The 13,921-nt window shown below is 53.1% G+C and overlaps 1 protein-coding gene across 2 annotated transcripts in view; it reads right to left on the bottom strand.

The window, feature by feature from the left end:
• Positions 1-1,234: 1,234 nt before the first annotated feature.
• Positions 1,235-13,921, bottom strand: part of ACADVL (acyl-CoA dehydrogenase very long chain) — a 31,950-nt gene continuing 19,263 nt past the window's right edge. The window contains exons 7-20 of one of the 2 annotated variants that reach the window (XM_075346768.1): positions 6,593-6,737; positions 6,384-6,513; positions 5,910-6,032; positions 4,525-4,723; positions 4,335-4,439; positions 4,169-4,255; positions 3,971-4,033; positions 3,590-3,691; positions 3,373-3,470; positions 2,303-2,375; positions 2,135-2,207; positions 1,986-2,058; positions 1,528-1,603; positions 1,235-1,458 (exon numbers count right to left, since the gene is read on the bottom strand). In XM_075346768.1, coding sequence (XP_075202883.1) covers positions 1,318-1,458; positions 1,528-1,603; positions 1,986-2,058; positions 2,135-2,207; positions 2,303-2,375; positions 3,373-3,470; positions 3,590-3,691; positions 3,971-4,033; positions 4,169-4,255; positions 4,335-4,439; positions 4,525-4,723; positions 5,910-6,032; positions 6,384-6,513; positions 6,593-6,737 — 1,488 coding nt within the window. In that variant the 3' untranslated portion in view covers positions 1,235-1,317. Of the gene's footprint in view, positions 1,604-1,985; positions 2,059-2,134; positions 2,208-2,302; positions 2,376-3,372; positions 3,471-3,589; positions 3,692-3,970; positions 4,034-4,168; positions 4,256-4,334; positions 4,440-4,524; positions 4,724-5,909; positions 6,033-6,383; positions 6,514-6,592; positions 6,738-13,921 lie in introns of both variants that reach the window. The other variant, XM_075346767.1, reaches the window with a different exon arrangement.

Below are 13,921 nucleotides of genomic sequence, written 5' to 3'. Positions count from 1 at the left end.
CTTTAGGATGAGATGATCTTGTTTCCTATTCATCACATGCGCTGTGTTGTGCGCACGCTGCAGCCGGCAATAAGAGAGTCTGCAAGAGGGACATGCTGGAAATCTGATTGGAAAAGTGAGGAAATTGGTTATTGCCGCCAGAACGCCTAAAATTGATTCCATCTTGAAGAGACGTGCTGGGAAAGGGGCAATTGTTGATTAAGCCACTTGGTGGGGCAGCACTTATTTAATGACTGAGCGATTGCTTGAACTAAAACCATTTTTTATAGATATGGCGAACCCTCAGGTAACCCTAAGTTAAGTTCAATGGACACAGGTGGCTGAATTGAAGGAATTGCTTAATCACCCATTTACTGTGACTAAAACATTACAAGCTGAGGATTTAACGCCTGGCATTTTCATAAGGGAATGGAAGAACTTACTATTTTGCCTGTCCCAAAGAGGAGGTTTAAACCCAGATGGCATTTCTGCTTCAATGAAACGGAGAGACACACAGCTATTGGAAAATAAACTTCTTCTGGCAGCTGTTCATGTGGACGCAAGTCATCATATACTGCTTCATGATCAACAGCTTACTAAAGGAAAGAAGCTCTGACTGAGGTAGCAGTTAGGATGAGCGGCTACAGGACTGCCAGGCGCAAGAGGACTTGGGTTCTAAAGTTGTATCCAATAAATATATTTTATGTTCTATCCAAATATCTTGATTATTGTATCATAAAAATGATTAAATGTCTGATGATCACATTGTACAATACACTTTTCACTTAAATATAAGCAATATATGTGGGAGTCGGAGTCTGTTCAAGCGAAATTGAGGAGTCGGAGTCGCAGGTTTGGCTTACCGACTCCACAGCCCTGGTGCGCAGGCAGATTCCTTTCACCCCTCTAGTAAACATCAACCTGGAGCCCATTGTGGCAGTGCTGCCCGCTGCCAGCGCCCGCAGCCCAGTGTGGTGGCCACATCTTGGGAAGCACACCAGATGGCAATATCACTAGTCAACGCGACCTCTGTCCACCACTCGGCAGACAACACACCCAGTTCTAGCACTCTGATCCTCAAAGAGAATCTGGCCATTTTACATGGCTTCTTTCCACTCTCAGAGGTGGGAGGAGTCTGACATTAACTCCTGGCATGCCACTGAGGACACAACATGAAGTGTGTGCTATGGCTGCAGGCAGTGGGGGAGTTTTCCGCTCTTCAGCCCCAGCCCAGTAACGAGTGCACATCTCCACCGCTAGTTCACATGTTTATTTCTGGCACGTTTGTGTAAGGCAGGTTAGTTAAACAATCATTGGAGGCTCGTATGAGAAGAAGCCTTAGAAACCTAATGGATGTGAGGCCACCACGCTGCCGTTCTCAACCAGGGCCGCAGATGCGGATCGCAGGTTTCTAAATAAAGCCGTTCCGGTTCCTCCGCTCCGCAAGCTCCTCAGTTTGTCGTGCACGCGGGCGGAAGCCTGTAATACAGAAACCTGTGAGCACAGATGACCCCAGGTAGACCAACAGTCACATGAGGGTTCACTTACTTCAGCGCACCAGATGTCACACAGGACCTTCTCATGGGCAGCAGTTGGGAGTCCTTGGGACAGAGCATTGGAGCACCTGCCACAAAAAGCAAATAGGTAAGAAACGAAAATTGCACGATTCATGTGGCGAGATCTCAGTGCTGCATGATGGGCAGTAGCGGTCCATACATGATGGGCAGAAGCGGTCCATACATGATGGGCAGAAGCGGTCCATACATGATGGGCAGAAGCGGTCCATACATGATGGGCAGAAGCGGTCCATACATGATGGGCAGAAGCGGTCCATACATGATGGGCAGAAGCGGTCCATACATGATGGGCAGAAGTGGTCCATACACTCTCATAAACAACCTATTGGGCCAGCGGTCACTGTGCCATGTGAATACAGAAGCACTCCAGGGGATGTAACCGTCTGCAGCAGAACACAGACTACAGCCATGTCCTGGCACTGCTCTCACCTGGATAACACCACCACCATGGAGTAGAGATCGATGGCGCAGTCTGCCACCCTCTGCAGCACGTACTGTTCATCTGCAAGAAGCACGAGACGAGTTAGAGGAGGCGCAGAACAGGCGGCAGGCAGCTGCAGGCTGGCGAGGCATCTTACCCAGAATCCTTTTACCATACTTGATAAGCAGCTCCTCTACTGCACTGCCAAAATCTTCAATAGCGCCAACTGCCTGAAGTGGAAGGAAAGCAGGAAACACGTGAACGCTGCCGGCCATGCCACATGGCAGGCCAGAGCTACAGACTGCGAGACCTGCGTCCCACTCACCAGCTCCGCACTCTTCTCCACCTCAGGGTGGACCTGGCCTTTCATTGTGAGCCCCGTGCCCAGTCCAGCCTTCCTGCAGAAAGAAGGGATAAACCACTGGATGAAAAGTCTGCACCTCATCCCCAATGTGTCCTCACCCATGTCCACCCACCCCTTCCCTCATTAGCACCTCAACCTCTTCTCTCTTGGCCCCAGCTACACCCTCATCCCCCAATCCCTCCTTCCTCAGCCCCGGGCTCCACCCTTGTAACACCACCCCTCCATCCGCTTGGACACGGGCTCCACCCTCATTCCCCTATCATCCATCCGCTTGACCCAGACTCCACCTTTGGCCCTCAACTCCTCCATCTCCTTGGTCCCAGGGTCCACCCTGATCCTCCTCCATCCACTTGGCCCCAGGCTCCACTTTCATCCACCTCCATCCATTCAGCCACGGGTTCCACCCTCATCCTCCTCCATCTGCTCAGCCCCGGGTCGACCTTCATCCCCCTCCATCCCCTTGGTCAAGACTCCACCCTCGTCCCCCAACTCCTAAATCCGTTCGGATCCAGGCTAAACCCTTATCACAACCTCATCCCTCCTTCCACTCTTGTCCCAGATCCATTCTTCCATCCACTTGAGCTACACCTCATCCCCCTTCACCCTGTTTTTAACCCCCATCTGCTGAGTCTCCACCTCACGTCTCACCCTCCCTCACCCCATCTGCTCAGTCTCACCCGTCACCTCTCGTCCTACATTCACCAAGTCTGCTCAGTCTCGCCCCTCACCTCTCGTCCTACACTCACCCCATCTGCTCAGTCTCGCCCCTCACCTCTCGTCCTACATTCACCCCATCTGCTCAGTCTCGCCCCTCACCTCGTCTTCCACTTACCCAGTCTGCTCAGTCTCGCCCCTAACCTCTCGTCGTCTACTTACCCAGTCTGCTCAGTCTCGCCCCTAACCTCTCGTCGTCTACTTACCCAGTCTGCTCAGTCTCGCCCCTCACCTCGTCCTCTACTTACCCAGTCTGCTTAGTCTTGCCCCCCACAACTCATTTTCCACTCACCCAGTCTCACCTCCCCACCACTCACCTCCTTGCTCGTCTCAGACCTTCCTTCACTAGTAATGGCGTGTTGCTCAGAGGGTTGCTCAGCGCTTTCTGCAGGGATTTCAGCTCCTTCCCAGCACTCTATAGTAAGGAGACAGTGGTCAGTGCTCCCCTTTCTCTCCCCACCCAGTATCAGCTGTACAGAACCCCTTACTGCACGTATTCATACTCATTCCCAGTGACAGCGCCTGCCCAGGTACCTGTAAGCCATACAGGGACACGAAGAGGCGGAGAATATCATTTGCGCCTTCAAAGATGCGGAAAATGCGCAGGTCTCTGAGAACACGTTCCACCCCGGTGTCCTGATCGTGAGAGAAACCAGTGTTACCAGTAGCCCGAAGCAGTCAGGCGTGCCGCCATCACAACACCTGGACCAGTTATGAACAGCGCCATCACAGCCCCCCAACTCCTCCCCCTCCCCCCCACCCAGAGCAGTCAGGCACAGCACCAGTACCATCACCATCACAATGCCCAGAGCACTTTGGCATAGCGCCATCGCAGCGCCCTGGAGCAGTCAGGCATCACAACGCCCCTGACAAGTCATATGACACCCCCTCACATACAGGGCTGGCGCTTCTTACCTTCATGAAGCCGTTTCCTCCAAGGATCTGGATACATTCATCAGCCACTGACCAGGCCGCCTCCTGCCAAGGAGAAGACGGATGTCAGAGACACTCTACAGCCATCCAGCCACTGATCACATGACTGTCACAAGCGTACCGCTGTCATGTGGCAGCGCCATCAATGACTGCTGATGATCAGCAGCGACTCATACTCACCGAGCCAAAAATTTTGCTAATGGCAGCTTCTACCTGAAAGTCCTTGGCCCCAGAGTCCATGTTTGCACTGATCATGTATGCCATTGACTAGACAATAAAGAGCAGAGCCAGTTACACGGAGCGTCTCCTCCATGACACCGCCCTGCCCCAGCTCATTTCAGATTACCTCCGTTACGTACTGCAGGACCGCCATCCGAGCCAGCTTCTCCTGGATGACTCCAAAAGTATGAAGTTTATTTCCAAACTGGGAGCGATTTGTGGCGTGCTCCACCTGACAGGAAGAACGACTGCAGTGTAAAGCATGGTTCACTATTCTATTCTCCTATGCCCTTTCTAGTAGCGGTCACAGCACTTACAGCTTTGTGGATCAGGCCCTTCATGGTGCCAGACAAGGCCGCAGCCATCCCAAACCGTCCGTTGTTCAGTATGTTCATGGCCACCTTGAAACCGTTGCCTTCACCCCCCAGGACATTCTCTGCCGGGACCCGGACCTCATCAAAGTACAGCGGAGCCGTGTTACTGGCTCGGATACCTAACTTCTTGTCTGGGGGTCCGCTGTGGTGAAAAATGCGAAAAGAGGTATTACGAGGCAGCAGCAGATGTGAAAGGCTCCCCCAACTCTCGCCTGCTCCCCTCAGCCTCTCCAGACTCTCGCCTGCTCCCCCCGACTCTCGCCTGCTCCCCCAACCAGCCCCGACTCTCGCCTGCTCCCCCAACCAGCCCCGACTCTCGCCTGCTCCCCCAACCAGCCCCGACTCTCGCCTGCTCCCCCAACCAGCCCCGACTCTCGCCTGCTCCCCCAACCAGCCCCGACTCTCGCCTGCTCCCCCAACCAGCCCCGACTCTCGCCTGCTCCCCCAACCAGCCCCGACTCTCGCCTGCTCCCCCAACCAGCCCCGACTCTCGCCTGCTCCCCCAACCAGCCCCGACTCTCGCCTGCTCCCCCAACCAGCCCCGACTCTCGCCTGCTCCCCCAACCAGCCCCGACTCTCGCCTGCTCCCCCAACCAGCCCCGACTCTCGCCTGCTCCCACAACCAGCCCCGACTCTCGCCTGCTCCCACAACCAGCCCCGACTCTCGCCTGCTCCCACAACCAGCCCCGACTCTCGCCTGCTCCCACAACCAGCCCCGACTCTCGCCTGCTCCCCCAACCAGCCCCGACTCTCGCCTGCTCCCCCAACCCTCCTCGACACTTGCATGCTTATCCTTCTCCTCAGACGGCTCACCCCTCCCACAACTGTTGCCTGCACAACCCACCTACCCAACTCTCGCCTGCTCATCCCCTCCTCTGACTCTTGCCTGCTCACCACCCCTCCCATGCTGACTCACCCCCTACTGACTCTAACCTGTTTACCCTTGTTTGGTCATCCCCTCCCCCTACTGCTCAACCGCCTCCCCTGCTTCTTAACCCACTCCCCCTGCCCCCGACTACTCATCCCCGTCTCCTGACTCTGCGTACTCATCCTCCTCCCGACTGCTTAATCTTCTCCCCATCTCTTGCTGGATCATCCTGCTCAGCTCCGTTCCCCTGCTTTCTCACCCCCACTCCCCAGAGTTGCGTGCTTATCCTCCTCCCCCCGACTGCTCATCCCCTCTCCCTTGCTTGCACTCCCTAACTCTTGTTTGCTCATCACCTCCCCCGAGTCTCGCTTGCTCACCCCTGACTCGACTGCTCACTCACCCTCTCCTTTGACACTCGCCTGCCCACGCCTACTTGGTCACCCCCTCCCCCGACTCTCACCTGCTCACCCCCTCTCCACGCTCCACGATAAAAGCCGTGATCTTATCTTTCATCTCTCCGGTCGTCGCGTCCCGAACCTCAGTCCTTGCAAACACTGTGAACAAGTCTGCAATGCCCCCGTTACTGCGAGACAGGGGACAGATGTTATACGGGGGCAACACTGGGCAGGGCAAAAAGATGATCTCTATGGTCACACGGAGGCAGGATAATAAAGGGTTATCTGTGGTGACATGGGTGCAACACAATAAGGGGTTTCCACTATCACACAGAACGGCATTTACAAAGCAAAAAAAAAAAGCAGATTACATGTGGGGTCCCTAGGTGTCCAGCCCCCAGCAGTGTCTGCGGTCACTTGGGGGTTGGGATAGCTGGCAATGATATGGATTTGACCCGTGGAGACCTCCATATTATCAGGTAATTTCCAGGCGCCATGTGACAGCAGAGACCCCCATATTATCTAGTCATTGGGCTCACCTGATCCACAGCTTGCCCCCAGACAGGGTATAATACTTTCCACAGGGGCTCTTCTTAGCAGTGGATCTGATAGAGGCAGCATCGGATCCACTAGTCGGCTCAGTGAGACAGTATGCAGCAATAATTTCACCTGGCTCATTGAATAAGAAACAATTTCTGTAAAGCTCCACATCTCTGAAGTCCTCCAAGCCCTTGTACTCCTGTCATACCTGAAGCAAGACGCGGTAGATACTTCTTCTTCTGCTCCTCAGTGCCGTACAGGAGGATCCCTTTAAAGCCAATAGATTGATGAGCCCCAAGAGTGATACCAACACCAAGGTCGTGCTGCCCCACGATCTCCACCAACCGAGCATACTGACCAGGAAAGAAAATAAGAACGCGTCACCACAAGTCACGGTCAGTCCAGCACTAGAGAAACAGACCAGTAGTGGTGGTAAGAGTCGGCCTGGTGATCCAGTACTGGAGTAACACAGACCAGTAGTGGTGGTCAGGATCAGCCTGGTGATCCAGTACTGGAGTAACACAGAGCAGTAGTGGTGGTCAGGATCAGCCTGGTGCTCCAGTACTGGAGTAACATAGAACAATAGTGGTGGTCAGGATCAGCCTGGTGCTCCAGTACTGGAGTAACATAGAGCAATAGTGGTGGTCAGGATCAGCCTGGTGATCCAGTACTGGAGTAACAGCAGTAGTGGTGGTCAGGATCAGCCTGGTGATCCAGTACTGGCGTAATACAGAGAAGTAGTGGTGGTCAGGATCAGCCTGGTGATCCAGTACTGGAGTAACATAGAGCAGTAGTGGTGGTCAGGATCAGCCTGGTGATTCAGTACTGGAGTAACACAGAGCAATAGTGGTGGTCAGGATCAGCCTGGTGATCCAGTACTAGAGTAACACAGAGCAGTAGTGGTGGTCAGGATTAGCCTGGTGATCCAGTACTGGAGTAACACAGAGCAGTAGTGGTGGTCAGGATCAGCCTGGTGATCCAGTACTGGAGTAACACAGAGCAGTAGTGGTGGTCAGGGTTGGTATGGTGATCCAGTACTGGAGTAACACAGAGCAGTAGTGGTGGTCAGGATCAGCCTGGTGATCCAGTACTGGAGTAACATAGAGCAACAGTGGTGGTCAGGATCAGCCTGGTGATCCAGTACTGGAGTAACACAGAGCAGTAGTGGTGGTCAGGGTTGGTATGGTGATCCAGTACTGGAGTAACAGCAGTAGTGGTGGTCAGGATCAGCCTGGTGATCCAGTACTGGCGTAACACAGAGAAGTAGTGGTGGTCAGGATCAGCCTGGTGATCCAGTACTGGAGTAACATAGAGCAGTAGTGGTGGTCAGGATCAGCCTGGTGATTCAGTACTGGAGTAACATAGAGCAGTAGTGGTGGTCAGGGTTGGTATGGTGATCCAGTACTAGAGTAACACAGAGCAGTAGTGGTGGTCAGGGTTGGTATGGTGATCCAGTACTAGAGTAACACAGAGCAGTAGTGGTGGTCAGGATCAGCCTGGTGATCCAGTACTGGAGTAACACAGAGCAGTAGTGGTGGTCAGGGTTGGTATGGTGATCCAGTACTAGAGTAACACAGAGCAGTAGTGGTGGTCAGGATCAGCCTGGTGATCCAGTACTGGAGTAACAGAGCAGTAGTGGTGGTCAGGATCAGCCTGGTGATCCAGTACTAGAGTAACAGAGCAGTAGTGGTGGTCAGGATCAGCCTGGTGCTCCAGTACTAGAGTAACACAGAGCAGTAGTGGTGGTCAGGATCAGCCTGGTGATCCAGTACTGGAGTAACACAGAGCAGTAGTGGTGGTCAGGATCAGCCTGGTGATCCAGTACTGGAGTAACACAGAGCAGTAGTGGTGGTCAGGATCAGCCTGGTGCTCCAGTACTGGAGTAACACAGAGCAGTAGTGGTGGTCAGGATCAGCCTGGTGCTCCAGTACTGGAGTAACATAGAGCAGTAGTGGTGGTCAGGATCAGCCTGGTGATCCAGTACTGGAGTAACATAGAGCAGTAGTGGTGGTCAGGATCAGCCTGGTGATCCAGTACTGGAGTAACACAGAGCAGTAGTGGTGGTCAGGATCAGCCTGGTGCTCCAGTACTGGAGTAACATAGAGCAGTAGTGGTGGTCAGGATCAGCCTGGTGATCCAGTACTGGAGTAACATAGAGCAGTAGTGGTGGTCAGGATCAGCCTGGTGATCCAGTACTGGAGTAACACAGAGCAGTAGTGGTGGTCAGGATCAGCCTGGTGCTCCAGTACTGGAGTAACACAGAGCAGTAGTGGTGGTCAGGATCAGCCTGGTGATCCAGTACTGGAGTAACATAGAGCAGTAGTGGTGGTCAGGATCAGCCTGGTGATCCAGTACTGGAGTAACACAGAGCAGTAGTGGTGGTCAGGATCAGCCTGGTGATCCAGTACTGGAGTAACACAGAGCAGTAGTGGTGGTCAGGGTTGGTATGGTGATCCAGTACTGGAGTAACACAGAGCAGTAGTGGTGGTCAGGATCAGCCTGGTGATCCAGTACTGGAGTAACATAGAGCAACAGTGGTGGTCAGGATCAGCCTGGTGATCCAGTACTGGAGTAACACAGAGCAGTAGTGGTGGTCAGGGTTGGTATGGTGATCCAGTACTGGAGTAACAGCAGTAGTGGTGGTCAGGATCAGCCTGGTGATCCAGTACTGGCGTAATACAGAGAAGTAGTGGTGGTCAGGATCAGCCTGGTGATCCAGTACTGGAGTAACATAGAGCAGTAGTGGTGGTCAGGATCAGCCTGGTGATTCAGTACTGGAGTAACACAGAGCAGTAGTGGTGGTTAGGATCAGCCTGGTGATCCAGTACTGGAGTAACACAGAGCAGTAGTGGTGGTCAGGATCAGCCTGGTGATCCAGTACTGGAGTAACACAGAGCAGTAGTGGTGGTCAGGATCAGCCTGGTGATCCAGTACTGGAGTAACATAGAGCAGTAGTGGTGGTCAGGGTTGGTATGGTGATCCAGTACTAGAGTAACACAGAGCAGTAGTGGTGGTCAGGGTTGGTATGGTGATCCAGTACTAGAGTAACACAGAGCAGTAGTGGTGGTCAGGATCAGCCTGGTGATCCAGTACTGGAGTAACACAGAGCAGTAGTGGTGGTCAGGGTTGGTATGGTGATCCAGTACTAGAATAACACAGAGCAGTAGTGGTGGTCAGGATCAGCCTGGTGATCCAGTACTGGAGTAACAGAGCAGTAGTGGTGGTCAGGATCAGCCTGGTGATCCAGTACTAGAGTAACAGAGCAGTGGTGGTCAGGATCAGCCTGGTGATCCAGTACTGGAGTAACATAGAGCAGTAGTGGTGGTCAGGATCAGCCTGGTGATCCAGTACTGGAGTAACATAGAGCAGTAGTGGTGGTCAGGATCAGCCTGGTGATCCAGTACTGGAGTAACAGCAGTAGTGGTGGTCAGGATCAGCCTGGTGCTCCAGTACTAGAGTAACACAGAGCAGTAGTGGTGGTCAGGATCAGCCTGGTGATCCAGTACTGGAGTAACACAGAGCAGTAGTGGTGGTCAGGATCAGCCTGGTGCTCCAGTACTGGAGTAACACAGAGCAGTAGTGGTGGTCAGGATCAGCCTGGTGATCCAGTACTGGAGTAACATAGAGCAGTAGTGGTGGTCAAGATCAGCCTGGTGATCCAGTACTGGAGTAACACAGAGCAGTAGTGGTGGTCAGGATCAGCCTGCTGATCCAGTACTGGAGTAACATAGAGCAGTAGTGGTGGTCAGGATCAGCCTGGTGATCCAGTACTGGAGTAACATAGAGCAGTAGTGGTGGTCAGGATCAGCCTGGTGATCCAGTACTGGAGTAACACAGAGCAGTAGTGGTGGTCAGGATCAGCCTGGTGATCCAGTACTGGAGTAACACAGAGCAGAAGTGGTGGTCAGGATCAGCCTGGTGATCCAGTACTGGAGTAACAGCAGTAGTGGTGGTCAGGATCAGCCTGGTGATCCAGTACTGGAGTAACACAGAGCAGTAGTGGTGGTCAGGATCAGCCTGGTGATCCAGTACTGGAGTAACACAGAGCAGTAGTGGTGTTCAGGATCAGCCTGGTGATCCAGTACTGGAGTAACATAGCGCAGTAGTGGTGGTCAGGATCAGCCTGGTGATCCAGTACTGGAGTAACACAGAGCAGTAGTGGTGGTCAGGATCAGCCTGGTGATCCAGTACTGGAGTAACACAGAGCAGTAGTGGTGGTCAGGATCAGCCTGGTGCTCCAGTACTGGAGTAACATAGCGCAGTAGTGGTGGTCAGGATCAGCCTGGTGATCCAGTACTGGAGTAACATAGAGCAGTAGTGGTGGTCAAGATCAGCCTGGTGATCCAGTACTGGAGTAACACAGAGCAGTAGTGGTGGTCAGGATCAGCCTGCTGATCCAGTACTGGAGTAACATAGAGCAGTAGTGGTGGTCAGGATCAGCCTGGTGATCCAGTACTGGAGTAACATAGAGCAGTAGTGGTGGTCAGGATCAGCCTGGTGATCCAGTACTGGAGTAACACAGAGCAGTAGTGGTGGTCAGGATCAGCCTGGTGATCCAGTACTGGAGTAACACAGAGCAGAAGTGGTGGTCAGGATCAGCCTGGTGATCCAGTACTGGAGTAACAGCAGTAGTGGTGGTCAGGATCAGCCTGGTGATCCAGTACTGGAGTAACACAGAGCAGTAGTGGTGGTCAGGATCAGCCTGGTGATCCAGTACTGGAGTAACACAGAGCAGTAGTGGTGTTCAGGATCAGCCTGGTGATCCAGTACTGGAGTAACATAGCGCAGTAGTGGTGGTCAGGATCAGCCTGGTGATCCAGTACTGGAGTAACACAGAGCAGTAGTGGTGGTCAGGATCAGCCTGGTGATCCAGTACTGGAGTAACACAGAGCAGTAGTGGTGGTCAGGATCAGCCTGGTGCTCCAGTACTGGAGTAACATAGCGCAGTAGTGGTGGTCAGGATCAGCCTGGTGATCCAGTACTGGAGTAACACAGAGCAGTAGTGGTGGTCAGGATCAGCCTGGTGATCCAGTACTGGAGTAACACAGAGCAGTAGTGGTGGTCAGGATCAGCCTGGTGATCCAGTACTAAAGTAACACAGAGCAGTAGTGGTGGTCAGGATCAGCCTGGTGATCCAGTACTGGCGTAACACAGAGCAGTAGTAGTGGTCAGGATCAGCCTGGTGATCCAGTACTGGCGTAACACAGAGCAGTAGTGGTGGTCAGGATCAGCCTGGTGCTCCAGTACTGGAGTAACACAGAGCAGTAGTGGTGGTCAGGATCAGCCTGGTGATCCAGTACTGGAGTAACACAGAGCAGTAGTGGTGGTCAGGATCAGCCTGGTGCTCCAGTACTGGAGTAACACAGAGCAGTAGTGGTGGTTAGGATCAGCCTGGTGCTCCAGTACTGGAGTAACACAGAGCAGTAGTGGTGGTTAGGATCAGCCTGGTGATCCAGTACTGGAGTAACAGCAGTAGTGGTGGTTAGGATCAGCCTGGTGATCCAGTACTGGAGTAACACAGAGCAGTAGTGGTGGTCAGGATCAGCCTGGTGATCCAGTACTGGAGTAACACAGAGCAGTAGTGGTGGTCAGGATCAGCCTGGTGATCCAGTACTGGAGTAACATAGCGCAGTAGTGGTGGTCAGGATCAGCCTGGTGATCCAGTACTGGAGTAACACAGAGCAGTAGTGGTGGTCAGGATCAGCCTGGTGATCCAGTACTGGAGTAACACAGAGCAGTAGTGGTGGTTAGGATCAGCCTGGTGATCCAGTACTGGCGTAACACAGAGCAGTAGTGGTGGTCAGGATCAGCCTGGTGCTCCAGTACTGGAGTAACACAGAGCAGTAGTGGTGGTTAGGATCAGCCTGGTGATCCAGTACTGGAGTAACAGCAGTAGTGGTGGTTAGGATCAGCCTGGTGATCCAGTACTGGAGTAACACAGAGCAGTAGTGGTGGTCAGGATCAGCCTGATGATCCAGTATTGGAGTAACACAGAGCAGTAGTGGTGGTCAGGATCAGCCTGGTGATCCAGTACTGGAGTAACACAGAGCAGTAATGGTGGTCAGGATCAGCCTGGTGATCCAGTACTGGAGTAACACAGAGCAGTAGTGGTGGTCAGGATCAGCCTGGTGATCCAGTACTGGAGTAACACAGAGCAGTAGTGGTGGTTAGGATCAGCCTGGTGATCCAGTACTGGAGTAACACAGAGCAGTAGTGGTGGTCAGGATCAGCCTGGTGCTCCAGTACTGGAGTAACACAGAGCAGTAGTGGTGGTCAGGATCAGCCTGGTGATCCAGTACTGGAGTAACATAGCGCAGTAGTGGTGGTCAGGATCAGCCTGGTGCTCCAGTACTGGAGTAACACAGAGCAGTAGTGGTGGTTAGGATCAGCCTGGTGATCCAGTACTAGAGTAACATAGAGCAGTAGTGGTGGTCAGGATCAGCCTGGTGATCCAGTACTGGAGTAACATAGCGCAGTAGTGGTGGTCAGGATCAGCCTGGTGATCCAGTACTGGAGTAACACAGAGCAGTAGTGGTGGTTAGGATCAGCCTGGTGATCCAGTACTGGAGTAACACAGAGAAGTAGTGGTGGTCAGGATCAGCCTGGTGCTCCAGTACTGGAGTACCATAGCGCAGTAGTGGTGGTCAGGATCAGCCTGGTGATCCAGTACTGGAGTAACATAGCACAGTAGTGGTGGTTAGGATCAGCCTGGTGATCCAGTACTGGAGTAACACAGAGCAGTAGTGGTGGTCAGGATCAGCCTGGTGCTCCAGTACTGGAGTACCATAGAGCAGTAGTGGTGGTTAGGATCAGCCTGGTGATCCAGTACTGGAGTAACACAGACCAGTAGTGGTGCTCAGGATCAGCCTGGTGATCCAGTACTGGAGTAACAGCAGTAGTGGTGGTCAGGATCAGCCTGGTGATCCAGTACTAGAGTAACATAGAGCAGTAGTGGTGGTCAGGATCAGCCTGGTGATCCAGTACTGGAGTAACATAGCGCAGTAGTGGTGGTCATGATCAGCCTGGTGATCCAGTACTGGAGTAACACAGAGCAGTAGTGGTGGTCAGGATCAGCCTGGTGATCCAGTACTGGAGTAACACAGAGCAGTAGTGGTGGTTAGGATCAGCCTGGTGATCCAGTACTGGAGTAACACAGAGCAGTAGTGGTGGTCAGGATCAGCCTGGTGATCCAGTACTGGAGTAACATAGCGCAGTAGTGGTGGTCAGGATCAGCCTGGTGATCCAGTACTGGAGTAACACAGAGCAGTAGTGGTGGTCAGGATCAGCCTGGTGATCCAGTACTGGAGTAACAGCAGTAGTGGTGGTCAGGATCAGCCTGGTGATCCAGTACTGGAGTAACACAGAGCAGTAGTGGTGGTCAGGATCAGCCTGGTGATCCAGTACTGGAGTAACACAGAGCAGTAGTGGTGGTTAGGATCAGCCTGGTGATCCAGTACTGGAGTAACACAGAGCAGTAGTGGTGGTCAGGATCAGCCTGGTGATCCAGTACTGGAGTAACATAGAGCAATAGTGGTGG

Source organism: Anomaloglossus baeobatrachus, chromosome 4 (assembly GCF_048569485.1).
Source record: "Anomaloglossus baeobatrachus isolate aAnoBae1 chromosome 4, aAnoBae1.hap1, whole genome shotgun sequence".
Lineage (NCBI taxonomy): Eukaryota > Metazoa > Chordata > Amphibia > Anura > Aromobatidae > Anomaloglossus > Anomaloglossus baeobatrachus.
The sequence above is the reverse complement of the archived record's forward strand: the minus strand, read 5'-3'. Positions and strand labels throughout refer to the sequence as shown.